Genomic DNA, 24,714 nt, shown 5'->3' on the forward strand with positions numbered 1-24,714 from the left:
AAAATTAAATGAAATAAACATTTGAAATATATGAGTTTGTATGTAATGTATGAATATAATATACAAGTTTCACTTTTTAAATGGAATTACTGAAATCAATCTACTTTTTCATGATATTCTAATTTTATGACCAGCACCTGTATACATGTCCCTGTACGGGTTATAATACACCCAGTTTAATTAAGAACTTGTAAAATGACATAGGGACAGGACTGGATAAGCTATTGCTTCTTCCTGCTCCCATTTCGAACACTTTATTTATGCAATATTTTGCTGGATCTTTATGTTATTATTAATGTTCTTTGTTTTGTATCTGCTGTATATGTAGATATATGATGTATGTATATTTTTTTCTTCCCTTTTTCTGAATGTTTGAAAGAAAGAAAGAAATATACAAGCATTGATTTCTTTCTGAGAGTGATCTATGAGATATTTTGCTAACAGTGTTGACTCTACAAGTTAATGCCAAAGTTTTAATCAAAGGTAATGTGTAGCACTCAGAGTATGTGTTGTCAATTAGTCTTAGCTTCTACACCATTTTAGCTAAATTTCAGTGAAATTCCATGAGTTCTAGCCATTTTTGCATTTGGTAAGGTTGTTTAGCTACGGAGGCCATCTTGAATTAGATTGACTTGATTAAACATCAAGTTATTACCATCTGAGAGTTTCACTTAAATACATCCGATGGTTCATAAGATATTTTGCTAACACAGCAGACAAGCGAGCACACGCACAGACTGACACAGTTAAAAACATTATCACCCTTTTGCCTTCGGTGGCAGGCGATAACTAAGACTAAATCCACAACATGGTTAGTGTAACAGTCCAACAGAATTTGGACTACTGTTTCTCTGATTCTCAGGTTATCTGAAACACAGAGTGTGAAATGTGTTGTTCAAATTTAAACATTAAACATTTGAGTTTTAACCTCTATTACTAGAAGGTTTCGTACACACAAGTTTAGAGCATATTTTTTGCCACATTCACATTTGAAATTTATTAAATTCCTCAAGTGTTGCTTCTTATCCGCTTTTTTTTTGTTTCCATTTCACTTTGTTGCACAGAATTGTGTTCGGAACGTTTGAGGATTATGTGCAGCATGTTTTAATGCAAATGTGGCAAACTTTTCATACACTTTGCTTTATTTAAAGTCACATTCTCTGCAATCAAAAACAAAACATAAGCAGTGTGAGAGTGGAACAAAGAAAGTGAGTCAAATCAGCAGCTGCAGCTGGTGGAGGCTTATGTATTGTAACTGCACAGAGGAGACACTGACATTTTGTAGCAGACACTTTCTCTATACACTCCAACACTGGCAAATGTCAGGGGATGGGAGCAGTATGGTCACACAAAGACGAACGCCTTGTAGTTTAGTGCATATAAAGTTAAAAGCAGACAATGGTAACATGACGCAGCTCAGTAGAAAATGTTAAGCTTGTTATTTGGTACATTAAAAAGAACTTTATAGTTCATCTACAACCGGTACTCGTTCAACTAATTGGATTTAGTTTAAAAATACTTTTAAAACCCCTTCGAAAAGTTAAATTGGTTGTAGTTACCATACCTGGGTTGAATCTGCTATTAATTTCCATGTTTCAAATAAACCTCTGACTTTATTGAAGGGTACATGGCCTTTTGTGACATTTCCTGTTGTGACCTTCACTCAGCCTTTTGATAACTTTGAAGGGAACAGTAGAGCATGGGATGAACATGAGATTGGAACGAGGTACATAGATTGTATCTGTAACATGTGAGATCAACAACAAAGAATGAAAAAGGCTACCTTCTCTTACTCTTACTACCTATACCTACTTGGCATTAAACATGTTTGTGGTTCCCACATTCCATTGGTCTGAAAAACGGAGGGATGCCACAGTGAATGTTGTGGATTGGGTCAGAATTGGTCAAAAGCTACACACCTGTTATCAGTCAGTCACCGTGTATCACATTGTGTCCGTCCATGTTTTAGGGTTAAGGCCTTTCTATACTCCATGAGAAGTCACAAAGTCGGCTCTGTCACGTGTTCATGTAGCAGCTCTGCTTCGTCTGCCCCTTTGTGACTTGAGGCCCTGGCCAAACTTTTTCATACAGGGGTTTGCGCCAAGTCTTGTGTGATTGGTCAGAAGTTGTTGTGGGCGTGTTTATGAGCTTTAATGGAGTTAATTTGCTTCTGCTGCTCCGCTGAGAATCAGCTGGCCGAGGCTGTTAGAAAATACAGCAGTTTTTACAACTGTTCCAGTAAGACTTATAAACCTATAAACTTAAAAGAAAGACCACAGAGACACAGGCGGCTCTTCCTGGCTGTGGTGGCCAGGAGGAAATTAGCCATTAACTCTTTAGAGTCAACTCTGCCTATCTGTTATCAAAATATATCAAGAACCACTGGATGAATTTTAAACTTTATTTTTAAAGAACACTTTAGGGATACAAATAGCTGGTGTTTTAAGTATTTTTTGATTATATGCTGTATGTATTTCCTCTTATTTTTTTCTTTTTTGCTATTGCTATTACCATTGTTATATCACTTGATTTTTCTGTAAATCACATCACCTACAATTGTGATGTGTGGCAGAATTGGCAGGAAAAATAGTCCTCTTGATATATAATTCTTTCTTGAAGGGTAGGCTTGATAATGAGGTGTTAAAACAGCAATGTGATCCCAGTGTCAACGAGACAAGGTCGGTCATTGTCAGAGTTTAACTCACACTCCCTTCGCTGAGATCTTTGCAGGTGTGAAGGTGGTGAAGAGCTTCAAAACCTCCTACAGGGTGGGATTTCACAGCAGCTTTTTATTAAACACCGCAGCAGTCAAACAGACTGGAGGATACCTCAGAACAAACAGGGCAGCATTCTGTTTAATTTTGCCGTTGGTTGCGGGTTTAATCATTCCTGCCTCCAGTTGAAAGAAATGACAAAGTAATCTGATCAGAATTGAAGCTGATTGTTTGTACGATTATTGTGAATTTTTTAATGGAGGAAATGGCATTTTGATTGCAAAATCAAGATAATTGGGCACATTTTAAAGCCATTATTGCCGATAAGACTAATAAAGATGCAGCCTGAAAACGCAAAGTAAATGACTTTTCTTCTGGTGTCCAAGGAAGCAGAATCCAAACATGAGGGGAAAATAATCACATGTCATCAGCATGTTTATGCATGACTGATTAGTTTTCCTAAGGGAATGTTAGTCATGAAATCTTGTCTCATGATTCTTTCCATTTTGACATGAACTTTTAAACAAGCAAGTCCGTGAGCGAGACCACAGACATGCAAAAGGCTCGCAGTTAATTAGTGGCATGCATCATATGTCTTTTACTCCAGCCACTTGTGGCTAAGGCGACAGAAAATTTGGGTCATTGAAAGACTTTGTGCTGGCAGGGTGTCAAAGCAAATGCTTTTATATCTGTCAAAGATCAAACTGCCAAAACCGAGTCGGTTTTTAGCTACAGGGCCGAACGTCACGAACAGAGCCCAGACTGGGGCTGATTATTTTCACATCTTTGAAATGGTGATCATGCAAAAGAGGTATGAGCAGTTAATATGTTACCTGTTGCAGATAGCTGTTTTAAACACACTAAGTCTGAAGAGACAAAGTTGAAATCTGACCGACCTATGAGCTAACAACTTGGCTGCATTAAAGCAGCTCCAGTCTTATAAATTTTATTTTGTCAGCCATTCATATAACCACTGTTAAACTGTTTAGATTGGAGTTGTTTACACACAACAGCTGCCCACTTTGGTTTCAGCCCCGCTTGATCAAGCTATTACCTCATCTGTTTGGTCTGAACTAAACTCTGTTTCTCTAAACTGAGGTTGTTTAAAGAGTTAGCGAGCAGAAGTTGATGAATTTAGCAAACGGACAAGTAAATAAAAAAAAACTGAAGAGGTATTTGTTATTCATATAGAGTAACACAGATACACATGGGTCTGCTCAATATATTTTAATGTGCTCCGCCCTTGTCATGATCAGCAGACGGCTGTATTAATATTCCCCTTAATTTCCATGCACACGGGCATTAAAATACTGCCATTAACATCATTACCACCATGGAAATATATCAACAAGTCATGTTGAATTAGTGTGAATGTACTTGCTGACGGGGAACGTGCTCCCTTCTGCTCGTCTGAAATGCTGGCATGCTGTTTTCTGCTCACTCTTGCAGGAGGCCTAATCTGGCTGCCCACTCGTGACCCTCAAACGCTTGCTGTTGTCACAGAAATGGATCTGCTTTTCTGGTGTGCTCGGTTCTTTTTGTGAGTGCGTGTGTGAGCGTGTGTGTTTTGTTTCCAAATTGGATTAATTGAAGTAATGGGAGGTTGTCTCACCCTCCCTGCCATGCTTTTTATCTCTCACTAATTGCTCTCTCCTTCCCTGCCTCTATCTGTCTTTCTACCTTCAGACAGCATTTGTGCCTTTTGCCTCTTTTATCCAGTCTCTCTGTTAAACTTTTACACAAAGGAAGGCCCAACTTTTTTTCTTTTTCCTTCCCACTCCTCTGCACGGTAAGCTACCACGGAGGTTAACAGAGTTCACAGTAAATCAGGACATAATCTCAAAACAAAAACTTTAAATAGAGCACGCAAATGAGACCAGTTTGTGCACAAGTCAGAACAATACAAACCTCAGCCATTTCTGTACACAGCATGAGAAGGAACTTGTTGCCATGGTGAATGCATGTGTGAATCAGTCTTTGACTTTTTCTGGTTCACATGTTAACAGACTCCTAATCTTACTCTGGTTATGCTGAAGATTTCAGCCCATAAAATGCAGTAAAATATAATATATGATGTATATTAAGCAATTGTGTTTACTTTAACAAAATGCTTTTATATAGTAAAGTAAAAAAAAAAAGTAAGGTATTTGTTTTGTAATGAATTCACAAAGAAAAGTGAAGCAAAGGTTTAATTGTGCCTTTTTCCATCTTTCACATAACATATTGGTTTTATACCATATTTTTATTTCCCTCAGAATGATAGACAAAGAGCTTTTTGATAGTATCAAATGTTTCTACAAAATGTATAGTCATTTTAAAGGGATAGTCTGGTCATTTTTGAAGTGATCTTCTGTCGAATAGTTGTCAGTAGTACCTTACCAGCCATGACATCAGTCAGAGCAGAGAGTATGGAGAACAGACCAGACAGATTCATCCAGGCAATGCTAATGGCTGGTCAAACAATGGCGTTTTATAATTTTTCAGTTATGTAAAGCAACTTTTTCTCATAAACAACATATCGGTGTGAAAGAACAATACATTAGTTAACATTAAACCCCCCCTTAATTTTACATGACATGTTTTGTTTAGTCCGTCGCTGTTTTCTCAACTGAACAATGTTCCTGTTACTGCGTGAAGGCGTGTGTGCTGAGCGAAAATAGACTGTTTATAATCTTATGGGGCAGAGAACTGCTGGATGTAATATAAGCCGGAAAAATCATTTTAAAAACTGGCCCCGTTGAGGTCTTTAGCCAAAACGAGGCATTAGCCTAGCTTGGACAAAGACTTCTGCTTTTTTTTTCTATATTTTGTGCTTTTTGATTGATGCCACAGCTGATGAGGTATTAACTATTGATAACTATTTGACAGAACATTACTTCAAAAATAACCAGAGTATTGTTAAAAACTCCTCAGTTCAATCATCAAAGAAGTTTTAAAGTCATTCAACTGTTTGAAACTTCTGATCGTGGCACTAAGAAGAAAGTGTTATTACAGTTATTCTAACAAAAGTTCCACATCTAGCTGCTTCAGTTTTTTTTTTCTTGCAAAGAATTGTATCTGAATAGCCGTTTAGTGCAAAAAAAGTCTTAAAAATAGTAGCGCTTGAATAGCTGAGATTGGATTTAAGATGGCAACATTCCACTTTAGCCTTGGTTTCTTTGGACTAGCCTATTACCTTGTCAGTTCAGTCAGAATTAAACTTTCTCCCTTTGATGCCTGTATAAGTTAAACTTTCTTATCCTTGTAAAGTCACAGGAAAAAAAACAAACTGAGCCGCTTTCTCCTGTTTTTGTCCTTAAACTATAAGCTGAATAATTGGCTGCTGGCTGTAGCTTCAATAACCAAGTAGAATTATTACTTTAACACAGTATTTTTGCCTTGAATAACAATAAACTGTTTGCGGCCATGTTGGAAGTCTAGATTTGCACTAAATTTTTATAGCTTGACCTGAACATTTCTCATTATTCTTATATTTTAAAGACCATAATCATTATCACCATCTGAATAGAAGTAAAAATTACTACCAATAAATGGTGTCTATCAACAGAAAATCTTAATGATACCCACATTTAGCATTGACCTTTCTAAATTTATCCTCGTATTTCAATTTGTACTGAAAACACTCGTATCTAATAGTTAAGATGGCCGGTGATACCCTCAGGTCTCTCATCATTCATACACAAGCTTTTTATTTGAGCTGAATGGGACTTTTATGAGGACCAAGGTCTATCATTAACTCGATCACTAATAGCTGATGACGTTGAAGAGGAATTTAGTTCCGTGTGTAGCCACTGGCAACAAAGGACAAAGTCCACAAACAGGAGCAGTTAAATGTTTGCGTATGCAGTATAACCTGCAGTGATAAACGGGAGTCTGATCAAATAAAACAAGAAAATCATAAACATCAAACTGTCACCGCCGCTCTTTACTTAACTGCTTCTCTGGTATTACAAGGCTTCAGACAAATATGGGAGGGGGAGATGGTTTAAGACTTTTAAGTTTAAATCTGGCCTTACACACACACACAGATACTTTCACGCTACAGTGTAAGGAACAAATTTATGATCTGAGTCTTTGACAGTTTCTGACGGTTAAAAATGAGTTCTGCTTAATGACTGAAAGGATTTTTGCCAGCCACAGGCTCCATAAATTCTGAACCAGGCCATGTCACAGTGCCCACCCAGGCCTGCTCTTGCTTATTAATAGTAATTTACCCTCCTTGTATTTGATGCAGTGCGGCTCTGGCTGGCCAGTCCACTGCAGGCCGCTCCCCTCTGTATTCCACTCAAGGTTCAACGCTCCATTTCAAGCAGCTGCAGCCAGCTTTGAGGACTACACTGACACCTGCTGGTCACTGAAATACACCCGAGTTGAGGCATTTTTCTTTTTCTCCCCATTAACCCATGCAATGATCCTCACACTGAAGTGATGATATAAATGTAACAGAGCTAAAGCTGCACACCACAGTAGCTGTATTGATACGGTGATATGACCATTAGCCTATGACTTTAGAGAAATGGAAGTCCATTATAGAGAAGTGATGGGGGGTAAGCCAAGCCTCTAAGAATGGCCTAAAATTCCCTCTAAGACGTTCAGTCATGCCCTACTTTTTTTTTCTTTTTTTGAAATTGTCATTGCCTTTAATGAATTACAAGTCTGAGGCAGTCCACCGAGGGATGTCCTGTTCTGCCTAGTATTTGCCTTACTCTGTCTTTAAAAAAACAGCTTAAGTATTTTTTGAGTTATGCACATTTACAAATAGGTGTTCAGACTAGGGGGGGAATCTCTTTTTCTCTAAGACCTCCTGTCTACTCAACCCCTGCATCAGTGGGTAGATTAATATTGACCGTTGGAAAGATGCAATTTTAATTCAATTCTTGTGTGTGTGTGAGTGAGAGAGAGAGAAAAGAATATCTGTTTGATTCCTTGACTGCTAATGCAAGTACCCAGGTAGGTTAGAGCTGTTTCCCTCCTGGGGGCTCTTCATCATAAAAATGGCTTTTGCACTCCCCCATCATCTCTTTAAGCACTTATTTTCTCTTTCTCAGCCTTCTCTCTCTCTCTCTCTCTCACTCACTCACTCACTCACTCACTCACTCTCACACACACACACACACACACTCCCACCAGGTGGTGTAACATTATTGGCTCTGAGGCAACGCAGCAATATCTACATGTCATCATGGGCGTTTTTAATAATATCAGCAGGATTATATTGACAGAGAGGATTAAATTATTTTACATGGAAGATTATAAATCCTCAGAGGGTTTCTAGCGCTGAAAATTGCTATTAACACTTAATTCAATCTCATCTCCCTTTTAATGCATGTCTTCTCCACAGCACACATTAACATAATGTAATGCCTGGAGATTGCAAAAATTCACTCTCACCACTTTCAAAAGGAATTCACTTAACAAACATGATGTATTCGTGCTTTGATTGGGCTGCAGTGAGCAACACTTGTGGTGTTTGATGATATGAAGACAGGTCCTGAAGTGGATCGCTTTATTATTATTGTTTATACACAACCTGCCCTAACTGAACTTTTAACGGCAACCTGGTAATACTTTTGGAACTGCAGTTACACAGTGCTGCACATTATTTTAACAAGTTAATAACATAGTATCGATTCTTAAATAAGGATAATCCATATTACAGTTTTCTGGCTTGCTCTTTTGCAGTCATTTAATTTCATTTGCTGTAAATATGACTTCAATAGATTAAACAGCTGTAATAAATGTCAAAATAAACGTCTAACTTACCCAATAAATTTTTGCTGCTTTTTGTTTAAATGGTGCTTTTGAGCTTTAGAGATGCACGATAAGACTGTCAGACAGCTAATTTTTCTTGTTTTAATTGGTAAATATGTTCTCAGTCTTTTATAGGTAATTGTGACCAGAATACAAGTTGAGGTTAATTCTCTTGCAATTATAAGAAATTAACACAAGGTGGTGCTCTTGTTCTCTGGAAAAGCTGTAGATCCACTTCTGGCGCTGAAAGGAATGTTATTGTTTGAATGCAAATAAATTTTCAGCTTTTTAGAGAAAATGCAACTTTACAAAACAAAAGTAAATGGCACCAACAGAATGTGGAAAACACAAATGAAAAGGAAAGAGTTAAGGTTTAAGTTTGTCCTTAATGGATAATTATCATTCAGTAAGAACCGAAGGGCCAACAGTTAATACATCTCAACTGATTTTGTTTCAAAACGTAATTATAAAAAAGTTTGTAAAAGTTTTTTAATCATGTTTTAGTCCTGGAACTGCACCTTGACAGTAGCATTATCTGACGACGACATTCTAGACTTTATTTCTGTGGAGAAACTGTGTAGAAACTAAATGATTATGACTTATAAACAATACATTTTCAATACCCCAAGAAGAGAATTACTGAATGCAATAATTGCATTAACAACACAGGGCCAGTATTGCATGGGGGGAAATGAAGTGTTTGCTTTCACTTCCATTAGGAGGGCAGGGCTCAATATTAGGAAACAGTTTGCGATCTGTCTTAGTCAACGCAGGCCTCGTTAAATCGTTTAGAAAATTGAGCATGGCCGTTTTAATGTGATTAAGACACAAATTGAGCACACTACGCACCTCCTCCTCTTTGTAGCTTTTCGCTCTCTGGACAATGCAAATGTCAGGCATGTGCTGCTGGAGAGCAGAGGGAGGGGAGATGTGGGTGGCGTGTAGACTTCCCCTGTCTCCTTAAGGACAAAGTAAAACATCCAATTTGCAGAAAATGCTGGTGTTTAAGTGTGTATGGTTCAGAGAAGGTGTGTGGGTCAGCTGTGTCTGTGTGGTGATGTTTTTTTTTCTTCCCCTTCCCTTCTGCGGCACTCTGTGGTCTCCTGGCCGTTCCCAAGTCATTTCAATCTAAATGCAAATTTCATCAACCTCCCACTAAAAAGACTGATATAAGTATCAAAGCCAGTGCTTTCTGCCAGTGTCGTGTGGACGTGTCACTCTACATAGCATCTCCAGAGCAAAAAAACTGGCAATCTCCCCCATACTACTGAGAATGGATCTGTGTTTCCATTCTCTTCTTTTTCTCATCTTCCCCTCCCTCTTTTGGTCTTTCAGTCACATTCTTGCTCACCAGCACTCTGCCTGGCTAACATCTCCCCTTCTGTCCACTTTGATCATTACGTTTTCCCTTAACCCCGTCCTTACAGGTCCCCTTTTATTTGGCCTTGTTTAACCTTTCCTTGATAAGAACCTTGAATGCAACCCCATAAGTTCTCCATATGTTCTTTTGCCCCCAACAAGTTCTCTCTCTCTGTGCTGTGCATGAAACTGCTCATTCGGACTTTGCGTACGGTTACAAATCCGCACTCATCTGCCATCCCTCCCTGCCTTTTATTCTCTTTATGTAAAAATTCATCCATCCCTATTTTGTTTTTTTATTTTTTTTGCAGTCAGCTGAGGTGAGTTTGGGTTTTGGAGTGATGATTGGAGAGGAGGGTAGGGCACAGAAAGCAGTGAGAAGAGGCACGGCGCCCCAGGGAGGCAGCGCTCCAGGGGTTGTTAACATGCAGGTTGCATATTTCTGAATTGCAGAGCAGCCTTATCTTGCAGCATTAGGTCACTGATGCTCTTCTCCCCTCATTGTGTTGTATCGCTTGCCTATGTGTACACATGTCTGCATTTTGATGTATACATGCGTGTGTATGTGCACACGCCTGCTTGTGTGCAGTATGCAACCATGCTGGCAACAGCAGCATATGTGAAGCTCGGATGTGAAGGGATTCTCTGCCTCTCCCTCTTTCTCGCACTGCAGCAAGAAACACTCATCAAACTGCAACACGCATCTCACAGAAGCCCTCAGATACAGCAGCAGCAGCAGAGCCTCGGCTTCCTGTTAACACACAGACGTGACACAGCGACAGCCCACAGCTTAACACTCTGCTCCCCAGTCGGCTCTGCTCTCAGGTGGGCCACTAAGGTCTGCCAGATAAAAGCTTGCACTGTAGGGTATTAGGCTTTTGCAGCCAGGGGGAGATGGCTCTCTCTGTGTCAGCTGGTCCCCATTTAATATCTGGTATCCGTGCCTGCCAGCCTGGTGAAAGTCAAAGATTCTGCCCTGTGTGTCCTTGTGAGCTCAGGCTCAGCCTAAAACTGTGCTGCATGCCGGGTCCCTTCAACATGGACTGAGCTCTAAATGAGCTTTCCTCCTTAACATCCTTGTCACGATCCCTTCCATTTGTCACAGTGTAGCAGCGACTCTATTGTCATACACATTGCTGTCATTGTTATCCAATAACACAGTGCCATACAGGGGTCAGAGTTTAGACGGTGGATTGTGAATGCAGAGATGATCACATAATTGTTTTGCTGGAGATACAGTGACTTCTGCTGAATGTTAATTTAGTTTTCTTTTTGCTTTAACCTTACCGAAGAGTTTTGCAGAGTAAGAGAGACCATAGATAGGGCAAAAACTGCACACATTAAAACTTGGGTTTGTTTGTAGAGCATGTCCTTCTGTTGCACACTGGTTGCTCGGAAAGCAGTCTGACTTTTTACAACAGGTTACTTGTTCCTTTCAACCTTTCACCTGATCAGTAATAAACCTCCACAGGTATCAGAAGACTTGTTTTGGACTTGTTCTTATGCCCTTTGTGTTGTTTGATGTTGTATATTTTACTGCGTGGCTTAAATGGATGCAGACAACCACAGGCTGCCTTTTACACTTCTGTCATTGCCAAACTCATTTTATTGAAATGTACCTTATAAGACAACAAAAGCCTTCTTCTTCCTAAATAGAACCTAATACCAACATTTAAGCAAAGTTGACGAGCATATGCTGAGATTTATTAAACTCATTAGTTTCTAACTTTAAACTCACAATTGCCTTTTTACAGTTCCAACCATCAGTGCTGTTTTTTACTTCAGGATGTCTATCAGATCTTGAAGCAACTCATGAGTTTCAAAAGTTTTTAAACTTTTTCTTTTCTCCTATACACATGGATAAATTAGTTGGGGCTCTTACAGCTCAAATTAACAATTCTTAATTTATTGTGATAAGTGATTCTGTTAAAAGCTATTGTCTAATTTTTATATCTGTATGCCTTTAGTATGTTATAGATTAGACCATCTCCAAGCGGATGTGGATCAGTGGTTAGAGCAGTTGTCCTCCAACTGTTCAACTCCTGGCAGGAGTCGCATGTCGAAGTGTCCCTGGGCAAGACACTGAACCCCTCACTGGCTCTGATGTGTGCCCCATCGGCGTATGAATGGAGTTTAAAGCACTGATTAGTCTCCATAGAATGATTTATTCAGATTAACTTTGTAGACATTCAGTGCTGTGTGCGGTGTGAATGAGGGCACAGATTGTGTTGTAAAGCGCTTTGAGTAGCCTGATTGGCTAGAAAGGCACTATATAAGTACAGTCCATTTGCCATTTCATGTTCCTCTGACCACAGCTGAGAATATTATTAGGAAGTATGAGTTTCATAGGACTGTAGCCAACCTCCAAGTATGTAGACGCAAGAGGAAATGCAATCCCCAGTTGATCAGACAGATTGTGCAGGTGGTAGAGAAGGAGGCAAAGAAATCATTCAAGCTGAAGGTCAAGGTACATGAGTTTCTGATCGCACCATCTGTCTCATTTTAAATCAGAATGGGCTCCAGGAAAGAAGGGCCCAGGATGGCTCCACTTTTGGCAGAAAAACACAAAAAGCCAGACAGGAATTTGCTAATACGCATGTTGACAAGCCCCAAAGTTTCTGCGACTGATGGAACAAAACTGGAGCCTTCTGGCTCCAGTCACATCAATTGTGTTTTTTTGATAACTGTTGTGGAAGGGAACCAACAAACTTATCTGCGTCTGTATTCTCTGTCATTTTAATCCTGTTCTTCCCCTAGAAACCAAATCAGTGATAAATAAGTTTAATCCCTTCAAATTGTTATACAGTACTTGTATTTTATTAGGATAGAGACTGCAGCAGAACTATGGTAAAAAAGGCAGATTTCAGCGGAGTTACATCAATGTGATAAAAGCAGAAGTTGAGGTCCAGCAGAACAGCATGTTTTTGAGTTTTGATCACAGCCAACAAATTTATCCACAATTGTGTTTGCAGTAGTACTCTCAACATCTCAGACAAATTCATCTTTTACCTCTCATGTGCATATTATGGCACATTTTTTTGGCAATCAGCAACAAAAAAAACATACTATAAGGCGTAGAGATGTGGCTTCAAAAATCTTTAGAACCAGAAGGCACGTTTTCTTCTCAGGTCATTTCTTTTTGTCAGAAAAAAGTATTTTTGTGCACTCATGCATGTTTGTCATTGTGTGTTTGTTTTACTGCATGTTTTTAAAAAGTGCTGCAGAGGCTATTTCTTGTGTGTGAAAAGACTATTTCTGCAGAAACTCTGCAACCTGTTCCTGAGGTTTCTCTCAATGACTGAGTGGACTTGCATTTTGCAGATTTACTGCATTGCCTTATCTCATAGCATCCAGCATTACTTTTTGATTTGACGTGTCTTAATTATGAATAAAGCATTTTTTGTTGAATATATATAACATGCAAACGCTAAACCACAACATGAGTCGTTGCATAGCTCTCTGCTTCTGCCTTCATTGTTGATCTCTGGCCCCTGCGAATGTAAAAGCATTGCAGCAATATATATGCCACATCCAGGCCAGTTTATTTCCTGAGAAGAGTCTTTTTCAGCTGGTGATATGGCTTAGCTTAAATCCTCTGGCCCTGTGACGGCACACCAACGCAAATAGGCCAGACAGAGGAGGGTTCAGGGTTTAGAAAGCCAAAGATGAAGAGGCTGCCAAATATTCTTACCTCGTCTCTGTCTCCTCAAATTATGAACATTTCTACATGTTAATCAGAAGCTTATTAAATGAAATGTTTATTCATTACAGCTGTAGATGATAAAAACATGTTGTTTGTGAAAACATTACACATTTAAATATTTAAAAAAATGTATATTACCAACTGTTCTGAGCGTTTCAAGATTTTGCAGATTAAAAAAGGATTAAATTTCTAAGCTTGTGAAAGATCACAAATTGATCACACAAATGCTGCTTTGGTTGCCGCAGATGTCACAAGAAAGCTACCCAATTGAACCTATATTTGTGGGATTTTTACAGGGCTGCTTATTGGTCCAATAAAATATTTATTTCAAGGAAATGGCTGTGGTAAATACAGATACATTTTGTTACCTCAAATAACATGATCAAAAATAATCTATCTTAATTTTAACTTCTACATTTTTGATAGTTCTATGATAGCAAATACTGATTGAATTCACTTCCATTTCTGCTCAGCCACACGTAGCCCTAATCCTTTCACATCCACCCATCTTATTGCCATAAATTCCTCATCTTCATCATTCCCTCTTTCTCACTTACTTCAGATTATGTGTTTTTATAGGTTGCGTGTCTTCCCTCACTGCATCTCATCTCTTCTGCATGGCTGGCTCATTTTTCTGACTGGCCTACATGTGAGTCAGGGCTCCTGCGGTGAAATGGGAGACTGTGCAGGGGTCACCTGGGGTGACAGCCAAGGTTCCACATGCAAGTGAGACGGACAGAGAGGGATTTAAGGAAAAGCACCCTGAATTTCATTTTTTTGTGGCTGAAGCTGTAGGATCAGATGATGAAGGGTGGAGCTACCTGGGCCAGAGGGTGAATGAACTGTAAAGCTGCTTCTGTCAGATTGGCCTCTTGGCTGATTGACTGACGAGTTGTCAGAATGACTGTGTGAACATACAGCTCCAAAGCAGTGCCAGCAGGCAAGGATGATGCTCCGAGGGCCACCAAGGGCCGAAATGAGTAATAAGTCATGTTGAGGTGGCTGATATGAACATCTTCCCATCCCGGCAGCACCTTTAAAGAAAGAGGGCGATGATAGAAGTGTAAGAGAAGATTAAGAAACATCTACATTGTAGGGATTTGTGCTTCCATTTTGTGTATGTGTCCAAAGAGGAGGAGTACATGTTTACATGATTGAGCTTCAGGAGAGAGCGCTCTCTACGGGAAGATGTCCAATCCAGTCAAGCTACATCCCTGATCTCGGGCTGCTGCTTCTGCTCCCAGGCTCTGTCAGGTCCAGCTTCACTCTTCCTCTGCCTCCTAGTTCCTTACCTCCCCCCTCCTGCTCCCATCCACACACCCTCCTTTAACTCTGTCACCGAGTTGACAGCTCAGCCCCAACAGCTCGCTAACCACATTACCTGAACTCACCATAGTCATTATCCTGCACCGGACCCACTGGAGCTTGAAAGTCATTCCAACTTCTCTGCTGGTTGAGGTTAATAGGTGTGTGGATGTGAGATTACATCCCAAAGGCTTGTGTGGCGTCGAGCAAATCTCAGAATTAAATTCTTTCCAGGGAACGGCTTGGAGGTGCAGATGCCAGAGGGTGTGTTTTTGTTGTTGTTGTTGTTTTGTTTTTGTTTGTTTTTTTCCTTTTCCCCTCCTTTCTTTATAATTCACATCTGACTTGCATGACAGAGCTGATGATTAGAGACAACCACAAGTGTTCAGAATCAACAGCGCATGTCCACTCCTGGAGGGGGTGGTTCTCTTGAATGCCTTTTAAAATATTAAGGCCATTTAATAATTTTTCACCTATTATTGGTTTTATAAAACAAGACAATTGTAATTAAAATGTTGGCAAAATGTAATGAAATGTTATAACCTCTGATCTTCACATGACTAAAGACAAAAACAACTAAAAACAAACCTTGAAGTAGTTTGTTTTTCAATGCCACAGATATGGACAAGAATGTTGCAGTCAGAACTTTTAACTTTTGTGAATGGGCCAACTTCCAAGGACAGAGTGGCCCAAAAATTCTCTCCTAAACATTTTTCTGCCAAACAAATGTACAGTAAATGGAGTTGTGACTTTTGGATTGACATTCTGGACAGTTCAGCAGTTTGGTTGATGCCCTCTTGAATCTTTGTACTGTGGCTGACTGAAAAAAAAAAAAAAAACAAACACCAAAATAGGTGGCTGTTCTTCAAATTAAAAATTTACATCAGCTCGACAACATGCAGGAAATACAAAACATCCTAAAAAGCACAGGCAAAATTGAGTGGCTCGTGTTGTGCATGACTACAACCACATCAAATGTAAGCTAAATATCTGTAAAACTGACAGAATAATGTCAGTTTGCTGTGGCAGCCATCTTAAATAAGGTTCAGTACTGAAAGATTTATTCAAATTAGTCAAATGGTTCATAACACATATTGCTAACAGACAGGGGGTTTTTTTGTTTTTTTTTTCGCAACAAATGTTGTCCTGCTACACAAAGAGAAACTCCCTGGTTGTTTATTAACTTTGGGGTTGCCTGAAATAAAACTGCAGCCTGTCAGTTTGCTTGAAAAAACATGGAGATATCAGGTGTTTTCATGATGTAGCATAAATTTAAAAAAAGCAGAGCCAGCTGTTTCACCACTGACACGCTGGTCTCTTACACAAAGGTTACATCAGACATCTTACTATCGATGGATATTAAAGTGGTTGTAGAAATGACAGAGGAAATGTTCCCTTCTTTCTAAAACAGCGTGGCTCAGACAAAATCCAGATCAGGCATTACATCATTTTTTCCCAGTATTTTATTTAAAACCAGAGAGTCATCTAAAAAAAATTAAAGACCGATCAGGACATATAAGAGATGGGGACATATATTTTGGTCAAACCTTGAAAATAACATAATGCACTGTCCTTTGTAATCTTGCATAATCTGTTAGCGTTTGGGGTATGTGTTGTGATTGACTCTCAGCTACTACCACACCAAAGTTTGTGTCAATGTGTGTAAAATTGACTGAGGTATTGTCATTTTTTGCAGCAGCCATCTTGAATTGTCTTGACTCCAAAACCTAATCAGTTGTAGATGTATATCCAGTGATTAATTTCCACAAGTCCATTCAGTGGTTTGTTAATTATTTAGCTAACAGACAGAGTTGACTCTACAGTGTCATGACCTTGCATGATAAGTTAGTTGGGGATCAGTCTCGGCTACTACCACGCCAGATTTTATATCAGTATCTGTTAAACTGACTGAGTTACTGCCATTTTTGTGTTTGCTAAGATTGCTTTGCTCTGGCAGTCATCTTGAATTTAACTGACTCCTAAAGCTCATCAGTTGTAAATGTCAACCCAGTGATAACTTTCTGAGTGTTTCATTAAAATCTGTTAAGGGATTCATGAGATAGTCCGTTAATAGTATAGAGAAATGAACACAGACGCTGGCAAAAATATTATCGCTCCGCCTTCGTGTTTTGGTGGCGGGCAGTAAAAATGACCTGGAGTAGGGTGGTGTACGGGGTTGTTTGTAACATTCAGCTTTCTTAACGCCAGTCTGGTGATTTTTCACATGGATTACAGGGCCCCTGTGTAAACATACATGGGCCCTTCTTGATTGTGCAGTTGCATATATCCTATCAGTTAATAAAGACAGCCAGCCCTTGTTTCAAATCGATACAAACTGAAATATGAAATGAGCCCTTCAGCTGCAGCAAGCCTCCCTTCTCAGGCCTTCACGCTGCCCTGTTTTCCCTCTGTGGTGGAGCTCAGTGCACACCAATGCTCTGCGACACCGGCCAGCTTTCGTAAAGGCAAACTCCACATTGCATTAATTCAGAGCAGAGAGGAATCCTGTATCAGATGTAATGGGTTTGATTCCAAAGCCCCAGGGCGATGTTCTGCGCTGCTGTAATGGTGGTGGGAGACAGCAGAGATCCTACACTCATCAGAATGCAGCTGAACACACTCGCTCACTCTTCTTCCTTTACATGTCTGCTTACTTATTGTTATTGCCTGCCACCAAAGGCGTGAGGCAATAATGTTTTTGTGTCTGTGTCCGTTTGTCTGTAGCTTTAGCAAAAAATCAAAAGAACTAATGGATGAATTTTAATGAAACTCGTGGAAATAATCACTAGGTTTGGAGTCAACCCCATTCAAGATGGCCACCACAGCTGAGCAACCTTAGCAACCCCAAAAATGGTTATAATTTAGTCAGTTTTTAAAATGTTGAGCTAACATCAGTCCTGACACCTACTCCGATCATTGACTACATAAGACCTGTTTTTGAAGCCTGCCATTAACTACTGGGGTCAGCCTTGAATGTCTGTTAGCAAAATATCTCATAAACCACCAGACAGATATTAATGAAACAGGGATGTACACCCAATCCAAGATGGCCACTGCGACTATTGAACAATAGCAAGTGTATAAATGCGTATAACTCAGTCACAGATATGGAGACAAGATTTACAATGGTTGTTGTTGAGAGTCATAATCAACACATACTCTAATAACTAACATGTCTTGCAAGACCTCACATTATTGCATGAGATTGTGCAAAACGTCATTTGCAAGGCTCGATCAAAATGGTTTTAATTTTGTCCCTTCTTAACATAAAATGATTTTAGCTTAAAGTCTGCCATGAAAGGCAGCAGGTGACCTTTGCCTTCATTTATCTCCTTCCTTGGATGACCGTAGCTGACTCCACCATGTGCAAATTCTTAGCCATGTAGTTGCAACTTCATCCTCTCTACAGAGAGGATTTTTTTTCTTCTGCAGCCGTGAATTAAGTCTCTTTTGCGTGTTCACAGATGAATAATTGTTTTTTCTTCTTCTTAGATGACTTCACCTCTTCAGCCGAAGCCAGATTTAGTCAGGTACTCTGGAGAAGACAGGATAAAGTTGAAAAAGCCCCAAGATAAGTGTCCCTTTTGTGCTTTGTTCTGTATCTCCCCCCCCCTCCATTAAATCCACCACGGGGCACATTTCCAAACCAGCCTGTGGATACAAGAATAGCAGTCTGCTCCAAAAACTGTCCTCGCCATGTCAGAAATCATTTCAGAAACTGTTGGCCAATCAAACACACATCAAGAGCAGTTTGGTGTTCGGTGAGATGTTTTATGGATGTAAAATGATCGGGTACAAGATAATGAAAGTGTTAAACTTTGTGGGACTCCTTAAAAGTGGCAGCTGCATGTTTTATTAAGCATTACACAACTTTAGCCTTCTGTTTTCATTTTATTAACGGGTGCAGGATTGGGATCGTTGGTCAGATTAGTAAAGTTTTATTGCTTTATATCTTTCATGCTTTGTGGTGTTTTTCCTCAATCTGTTTTAAAAGTTTATTTCTAAAATGGAAAGCTCAAACCCACACAAGAAAACATCTATTTTTGCTCAGGAAGTTAAATCCTGGTGTAGACTGTTTGTGTTTGAGAAGAGGTATTACCCTCTGCCAGAAATCCCCAAAAATGATGCTTTAGTTGCATAATACAAACACCGGAGCAGCTGTCCCCTGGTCGCCCCCCTTTCTTTTCTGCATCTGGGGATGATAAGGGACTTCCCCGGGCTCACCACAAAGAGGGGTGGCTCATGTTAACAGCTCCCTCTGTCTGCTGAGGCTCCCCTTATTATTGTGATGGATTGTGAGGGGAAATAGGAGAGTGATGGTCCTTGCTTCCTCATCACCTATCCAACGGCAGCGAGCAGCTCCGCTGACGGAAAGGCAATTACGCTGTCTTTATAACACGCTCCCGTACACAAGCATACTTATTCTCACACTACATAAACACAGTCTTCTACACACCAGATGGGGTCCCTGATGTCTCCAGCCTAATGGCTGCCTCTCCTCTCCTCCACTATCTTTTCTTCTCAGTTCTCCCTTTTTCTACCAACTGGGAAATCGCAGCCTTCCTGGAAAGAAGCTCGCCAGCTCTGGACCATAAAGTGGGCCTCCATGTTTGTTTGTGTGCGAGAGAGAGGATGTCTGATTTCAGTTTGTTTAGCAGTGTTTGTGCATGTACAGGTAACTTAGCCCCTGTGAGGATACTACATAAGTCTCTTCTTTAACAAAGTTTATTTAACACAGACTGTCATGGACAATGTCACAGATGTGAGGCTACATTACAAGGAGGAGGGTCTCCCCGCATGTTCTACACCTGAAAGTTGTTTCATTTCTTGTGTCATTCCTGTAAAAATCCACAAAAAGCATGTTATAAACATTTTTTTGTACACTTAGATGTCTTTAAAATGGGCCACTGGGAGCCATTTTGTTTTTTGAGGCTTTTATCAGTTTCTCACCTTGTGTATATCAATTGAACTTTTGCCGATGATTGTTCATCTCAACATTATTGCTGATAATTGTTGTGGATTTGACCTCCTAAGAAGATTTCTTCCTAATACTCAGGTTGTGTAGATTTTGACCATGGTTTCTTGGATCAATTCCTGTAAAACTGGCTGAGTTATAGCCATTTTTGTTTTTTCTAAGGTCAAGTGGTGGCCATCTTGATTTGGGTCAGCTCCAAAAGTTAATTGGTTGTAATAAAAAAATTAAAAAATAATATTTTGCTCAGAATATGTGCTGTGGATCACTCTCAGCTACTACCACACCAAATGTTGTATTGTAGTTATAGTTGTCTTGTGTTTTTAAGGTCAATTTGCTGTGGCAGCCATCTTGAACCGTGGTGACTCAAGCGAATCAGTTGTAGATGTATCCAAAGATTACTTTCTGAACATTTCATTAAAATTTGTCCAGTGATTCAAGAGATGTTTTGCTAACAGTCAGACAAAGACTAGTCTTATGGCTAGCCTATAATCAACTAAGGCTGGCTCAAGAAATCACTGTGTATCAGTGAAGTGCTGTACCTTAAGAAACACGGGGGCTTTAAGTTCTGTGGGGCAATCAGTGTTATTGAGTTAACCTTGAAAGAAGCTGGATCAGAGCTAACTTTAAATATAATCTGCATAATATTAAAGAAGGATTCAACTGAAAATTCCTCAGAAAAGCATTAAAGCATAATAAAGCAACACTTTAACATTTGTATGCTTTGTAGCATGGGGATAAACAAGCCATTTCAGGTGAAGACATCCAATGAGCCCTGAATGTGTTCTTCATGTCCTTGACACACTTGGCACACTTCAATGAAAAACACAAAGTAAATTGTGTCATTTGTTTTACTTGCAGGTCATTGGACATGAACACAGTTAAATGAACTATAGTCATATTGAAGGAGTTGCTTCATTTCTTGCTACTTTTACAATGTTCACAGGCCTGTGTGTGCTTATGAATTATGTATATTGATTGATTCCCAACAGATGCTGGAGGATGGGCCTTTTCTTTCCAAGAGAATAAACAAGAGAAATTATACACCATGGAAGCATGCAGCTATAGTCTATAAATAGCATCTGGATGTCTGTTTTGCCCGGGGATGGATAGTTGCATTTTTACAGGTCAGACTGCGATCTTTAAAGCCTCTGCACTGAGAAAGCTGGATGAATCCATCTTTGTGGAAGAGACTTGGTGGGGAGAGGTTTTATCCGGGTTTAGGCAACGAGATGCATCAGGTTGTAGAGGAGGGGTGTCAAATTTTACCTCTAAAAATGGCATCAGATGTGACATGAAACAAAGAGAGGCGCACGCCTGTGGAAGAGTTATCCAGCCATTTTCTTTACCTGCGTTTCCTTTCCGGGTCGCTGAAAGGAAACGCAGGTAGTGTGACAGGCGGGGTACACCCTGGACTGGAAGTGGTATTCTATTCTAAAACCTTTCTTCATCAGTTAAAGGTCTCGCATTCTTTGATGGAATGCACATCGCTTCATTTATTGCCTTTCAAACTGTGTCAGTGACAATCTGCACAATATCTCGCTGTGTTCGCGATCACAGTATCTGTTAAAGGTGACTCTCCGCTACTACCACACCAAAACTGGCTCAATATCTGTGAAACTGGCTTGGTTTATAACCATTTTTGTGTTTGCTAATGTCAATTAGCTGTGGCAGCCATCTAGAATAATTACTTTCGAAGAGTTTCACTAAAATCCATCCACTGGTTCATGAGATATTTTGCTAACAGTCAAACAGGGTTGACTCCAACTGTTAATTTTAAGCAAAGATGTCGTACAATGTGTAGCACTCAGATTATGTGTTGTGAATGGTTCTCAGCCTCATGATTTTTTCCTGAAAGTGTCATTAAAATCCATCCAGTTGTTCATAAGATATTTTGCTAACAGACATCAGAGTCAACTCCAATAGTTATTGAAAAGGTTTTAAAAACAGATCTGTCTTGATCAGGTAATGCTTGGAGTATGTGTTGGAAAGAACCAACTTTTAGCTCAACATCTGAAAAATTGCCTGAGCCAATTTTGCAAAAGGCCATTTAGCTGTGGCAGCCATCTTGACTCCAGAAGTTAAATCAGTAGTAGATGTGCATCCATTGATTACTTGGTGAGTTTCATTAAAATCCGTGCAGTGGTTCATGATGTTCAGAGCAAAAGAACAGACACAAGGAGAAAATGTATCAAAAAAGACAATAATGAAAGAGGTGCGCATGCGCGCGGAAGTGTGATTCTGTTCTAAAAGCTTCCTCGATAAATAACAGAATTAATCAGGGCTCCATGCTACTATGATGGCAGGCGGCCAGCTGCGTGACGCGTGCGGTTCAAACCGCCCCCGCATCCTGCCGCGCTCAGATGATCACTCGGCTCTCCACTCATCTCGTCTGGCTGATTCTTGATGCTGTATCCCCAGTCCCCCTCCTCCTCCTCTTCCTCTTCCTCTTCCTCGCCCTCCCCTCCCTCTCCCCTGTAAGTTCGATGAGCTCGGTTCTGGGCCCTGCCGTCCGTGAGTTCTCGGTGCGGGCGACAGCGCTGCTGAACATGGCGTCAGACGGGATGATTTTAACGAACCACGACCACCAAATCCGGGTCGGAGTCCTGACAGGTAAAGGCACAGCCGCACGTCGGCTCTTTCACATTTCGCTCATGTTTCCATGGCTCCATTTCAGGCGGCGGTGCGTTTGGATACATGTCTGCTGGATTTTTTTTCTTTTCCTTTTTGCGTGGCGGCGGCTCTCGGTCTTCCTCTCTCTCTTTCTCTTTCTCTCTCTCAGGTTTTTGCAGCCCGTTCTTGGAGACGACGCAGACTTACAGCCTGGATCTTTATTTTCCCGTTTCTCCCCCTTTATCCTGTTTTACCGGTGCGCATCCTGCCCAGATGCTCACACACGGCTGAGGCGATAAAAATGTGCAGCTTCTGCACGGGGTTTGTGTCAGGCGCTGTAAATAAGCGCTCGGTTTATGTGTATTCAATAATTCATGCCCCTCATATCTGCTTGTGAGAGCTGAAAATTACAGCTGGACTCGTGCGTTGTGTCGCTTCCTAAAAGATGCTCAGGCTGTAAATTGCATTATTGACACCCAGCTGACCACAGCGATTTTTGAAGTGTTGCTCACGACAGTTGTCTAAGCGCATCCTCGGGCCTTTTTTTTCTTCCTTTGGATGATGGGGTTAAAATATTGCGAAAATAGACACGGGGATGTTGCTTATCTTGTGAAGTGACAGCGCTAAATGAGAAGTTGACAAATGGCTCGGTTTGATGAGGTTGCACTCTCTGTTAAATCCTCCTGTCACATCCTCCTCCCCCCCCTTCCTCTGAACGCAACTCGATGACTGCGCGTCTCGCACTTGACAGTATTTGGAAACGATCTGCGCTTTGGATGTGCGGCAGTGAGGCGACGGATGGAGCTGCCCGCCACCGGCCTTCATTCTCACCCTCCTCCAGAACCCCCTCTCGCCACCTCTTATCTGTGCTCTGAGCCTATTGCTTTGTCACGGTTGCGCGCGTCAATCGGGCGAATCCAGCGGGTTGCGCTCATGATCGGCGAGCAAATCAAACATATTTGGGGGTGGGGGGGTTGGTGCTGGATGTGTGATAAACGCTGTGCAGAGAAATACCCCACCTCCCCTTCTGCTTTCTGTCCGTCCTGCGTGAGGCTGGGTCGATAAATATTTCATGAAAGCCAGGATCTTCCTCTCTCTCACACAGACACATGCGGTTTTGTATGGAAATCCGCTATGAAGGAAGTGGTAGGCGGTGTGTAGCGGTGGAGGAATTACTGTGCAGACCCTCCTCTGAAATCTGCCAGGGAAACCCCCACCACCAACAGCACCACCACAGCCACTCGTCTCCTTCTTCATCCCCCACCTCCTCTCTTTTTCTTCTCCTCCTCCTCCTCGCGTTAAAAGGGAGGGAGAGCGCTGTCCGCGGTGCTGAAATCCAGCGTCACTCACAAACCACTTTCCCGGCGATGGGAAGGGAGGATGCGCCCATGTCCACTTGCTTTTTTTCTCCATTTACACCGTAATTCTTGCCCTGATACCACTGTGTCTTTAAACATTTAAAGAAACAAAACAAATAGCATTTTCTGCCAAAATGCAGTGTGAATGCTGAGCGCTGAATGACTTTGCTGAAATGTGTTAAAGAATGAATTGTTAAAGTTGAATGAAGCAGAAAAGAGATGATAATCAACTAAACAGTAGCTAAGAGTTAAAATGAACAGAACTGTTGCTTAATCTAAAATGAGCAAAACCGTAGCTGAAACCTAAAGGGAGTTAACCTGCAGCTAAAAGGTAAAATTAGAAAACAATAGCTGGAAACAGCTAAAAGGTAAAATTAGCAAAACTGTAGGTAGCTGTGATGGACTTGCGACCTGTCTAGGGTGTCCCCCACCTCTCGCACATGAGCTCCTTGCAAAAGGAGAAGCGGGTAAAGAAAATGGATGGATGTAGGTAAAAGTTCAAAATTTTCAAAAACTTTAGCTAAAAGCTAAAAGGAGCATAAGAAGACAAAATAGAGCATGTGTGCTGTACCATATTTTAGAGAACAATACTTTTGAATGATCTGAAAATGTCTTAATGTATTTCTCAACTTTTTTCTGTTTGTTCAATTTTGTAAATAATGTTAAATAAACTGTAACTGAAAGGTAAACGTAAAAAAAGTGTAAAACTACAGCTAAAAGTTAAATGTTGCTAAACAGTGGCTAAGAGCTAAATGTAGAAAAATGGTTACTAAAAGCTAAAGAACCTGACTCAGCATTCATACAATTAGAATTTGATGCTTAAAGATTTTTTATTTTTTATTTGTAAAGGTTGCTGTTTAGCTTTTCCTTTATCTAGGTAGTCATAGCCTTCTCATGCCATCTTTAACCCTTACATTACACCACATCAAGGGGGTTAAT

The 24,714-nt window shown here is 40.4% G+C and overlaps 1 protein-coding gene across 9 annotated transcripts in view; it reads left to right on the forward strand.

The window, feature by feature from the left end:
* gphnb (gephyrin b) overlaps positions 1 to 24,714 on the forward strand; it is a 161,101-nt gene that overhangs the window by 47,092 nt on the left and 89,295 nt on the right. For 2 of the 9 annotated variants that reach the window (XM_017411976.3, XM_017411979.3), the window contains exon 1: positions 22,135 to 22,417. The exons of 2 other annotated variants lie outside the window; for them this stretch is intronic. In XM_017411976.3, the coding sequence (XP_017267465.1) occupies positions 22,168 to 22,417 (250 nt within the window). In that variant the 5' untranslated portion in view covers positions 22,135 to 22,167. Of the gene's footprint in view, positions 1 to 22,134; positions 22,418 to 24,714 lie in introns of those variants that run through there. 5 more of the 9 variants (XM_017411980.3, XM_025005024.2, XM_017411977.3 and 2 more) reach the window with 3 other exon arrangements.

The sequence above is a fragment of the Kryptolebias marmoratus genome, linkage group LG19 (genome assembly GCF_001649575.2).
Source record: "Kryptolebias marmoratus isolate JLee-2015 linkage group LG19, ASM164957v2, whole genome shotgun sequence".
Classification (NCBI taxonomy): domain Eukaryota; kingdom Metazoa; phylum Chordata; class Actinopteri; order Cyprinodontiformes; family Rivulidae; genus Kryptolebias; species Kryptolebias marmoratus.